Source organism: Haplochromis burtoni, unplaced genomic scaffold (genome assembly GCF_018398535.1).
Source record: "Haplochromis burtoni strain Fernald_Lab_line unplaced genomic scaffold, NCSU_Asbu1 Contig_862, whole genome shotgun sequence".
Lineage (NCBI taxonomy): Eukaryota > Metazoa > Chordata > Actinopteri > Cichliformes > Cichlidae > Haplochromis > Haplochromis burtoni.
In genome coordinates this window covers 3,006-5,447 of record NW_024583223.1, presented here as the reverse complement: position 1 = coordinate 5,447, position 2,442 = coordinate 3,006, and the positions used below count along the sequence as shown (strand labels likewise).

Sequence of the window (2,442 nt, the reverse complement as noted above, 5' to 3'; positions counted from 1 at the left end):
TGACCTCATTTTTATGAACTGAAAAGTAGGTTCCAACAGGGAAACCTCCCCTGAACTCCCACCTGACGGTGCATTCCACATTTAAGGTGCAGCTGGTCAGGCAGGTGAACTCACTTAACTGACCAGGAAACACAGTGTCAGGTCCGCTAATGCTGACGTTCCACTGATCATCTGCAAAAGATTAGAAAGCTTGTTGCAGTTATGACAAAACACAGCCTTTCTCGTTCTGGTTTAACCTCTGTATCCTTGTACTTACAGCTGAGTAGATAGCCCAGGCTGACAACTGTTGTCTGTGATGTAGGCAGATACGTTTGACACTGGTAGAAACCAGCATCAGAGGGCAGCAGGGAGTCAAATTGAAGTGTGAGGTTGTTTTGCTGAAGCCACATATTTTCACGCAGGGTCACCTCTTGTCCATCTTTATACCAGACCAGGTCTGATAGACCTTGTGGATCACCAAATCTGGCATCATGGCAGATGAGATTTAATGACTGGTTGAGAGATGGTACAGTGTTCAGCGGACTGACTTGTACAGATATTGGATCTGTACAAAAAGAAAAAATAAGTTTTTAATTCATAAAGTGAGAATAAAAATATGGGCAGTAGTGTTAAGCCACACCTCTTAATCTTTGCATTCAGTTGTCCCAGGTGTGTAAAGTCAAGCACCTAGCCATGCAGTCTGCCTTTACAAATATTTGTGAAAGAATGTGTTGTTCTATAAACATCACTGAATTTGAATGAGATGTAATAACATGCCACCATTGATAAAAATCAGTATGTGGAATTTCCTTCCTCTTAGATATTCCCTCCTGACTCAATAACTGCAGCGTTTTAAACGTCCTTAGGCATTAGCATCAGCTGAAAAACTGCGTGCCCAGGGCCTCATGACAGGGTAGGTGTAATCTGTAGGTAGCAAAGTAGTTTTGTCCATGTAGTGTGTCCTAATTATGTGTAACTCATACACTCACCTTGTTCCTGTCATCAAGGCAAACATTTTAGAAGTACAGAATAAAAGGTACCTTTGTTACTTTCCACTATTTAATGTGACATTTAACTTGATGTACTCACTTGTAATTTCTACAATGGTGTCAGTACTTGTGTAGACTCCTGTCTGTGGATTGAAGACAGTGCATTGCAGTTTCACTGTATCATCCAGTCCATCTGGTGTCCAAGTTAATAGTGCTCCCGTTGACTGTGCTGGCCTTAAAGGACCAGGTGTAGATGCAGTTTGGAAAACAATTAGATGAGCATGTGAAAGTAGTGGGGGAACCAGCTGTCACCCTGCCAGTCCAAGAAATCTGCACCTTGGTCCCCAAACATGGTAAACCTGAGGGACAGAGCAGTCAGGATGGCTGTAACACATACCAGTAAAAGCCACTCTGTGTCAATACTGGTACAATACTAGTTAAAAGCACAAAATAACTTAATCTGAGAATTAAATAATATATAATCCATTACTCCATAATAGGATATCTACGGAAGCCCCCCAGGGGACATGGGAGAAAAAAAAATTAGGGGAGGAAAAAAAAAAAATTAGGGAGGAAAAAAAAAATAAGACGGACTTTTGCGAGATCTCGCAAAAGTATTGCGAGCGCTCCAAAAGTATTGCGAGATCTCATATGCGGCGCTCCAAAAGTATTGCGAGATCTCGCAATAAGTATTGCGAGCGCTCGCAAAAGTATTGCGAGATCTCGCAAAACTCCAACAATGGCGGCAGCTACTTAGTTGTAATATTACTCTTTCTGGGTCACAAAATACACTTTTAAGATATTTTGAGGCGTGAATGTAGTTGTGTAAACGTCAGATACCTGCTCGGTTTACAAGACATCACATATTTGCAAAAGAGCTCCGAGGTTTTTGGAGATCTGACACCCACTAGCTCGAAGCTAACGGGAGGTCGAGACCTACTACAGCCGGGAGGAACACCGCTTTCCCGGCACATCGTGCCTCGACCTCCCGGTCGGCTTCGAGCTGGCGGCCTCCGAAGAATGCGGCTAAAACTTTTGCGAGATCTCGCAATACTTTTGCGAGCGCTCGCAATACTTATTGCGAGATCTCGCAATACTTTTGCGAGCGCTCGCAATACTTTTGCGAGATCTCGCAATACTTTTGCGAGCGCTCGCAATACTTTTGCGAGATCTCGCAAAAGTCCGTCTTATTTTTTTTTTCCTCCCTAATTTTTTTTTCTCCCATGTCCCCTGGGGGGCTCCGTATAACATCAAGCTACTTGTTAACTTAAAAGGAGTTCAGACATGTGTCCAGACAAACTTAAGTGTGAGAAAAAGATGATGTAAGACATATATTAGTATCAGCAGGTACTCAAAGCTGTCCACAGATGTATGGTCAAATATAAACTTTGCTAACATACAAATAATAATGATAATTTACATTTAAGAAAACAGAAGTTAAAGAAGCAACTGTCTTTCAGCAGTCACTTAAATG

General features: G+C 42.1%; 1 protein-coding gene across 1 annotated transcript; it reads right to left on the bottom strand.

The window, feature by feature from the left end:
- LOC106632553 lies at positions 1-1,272 on the bottom strand (the record flags this gene model as incomplete). The annotated part of the gene is given in 3 exon segments (XM_042215910.1): positions 1-171; positions 257-544; positions 1,069-1,272. Coding segments are annotated over 2 exon segments (304 nt in total), but the record flags the coding sequence as incomplete, so codon positions are not given.
- Between the last annotated feature and the right edge of the window lie 1,170 nt (positions 1,273-2,442).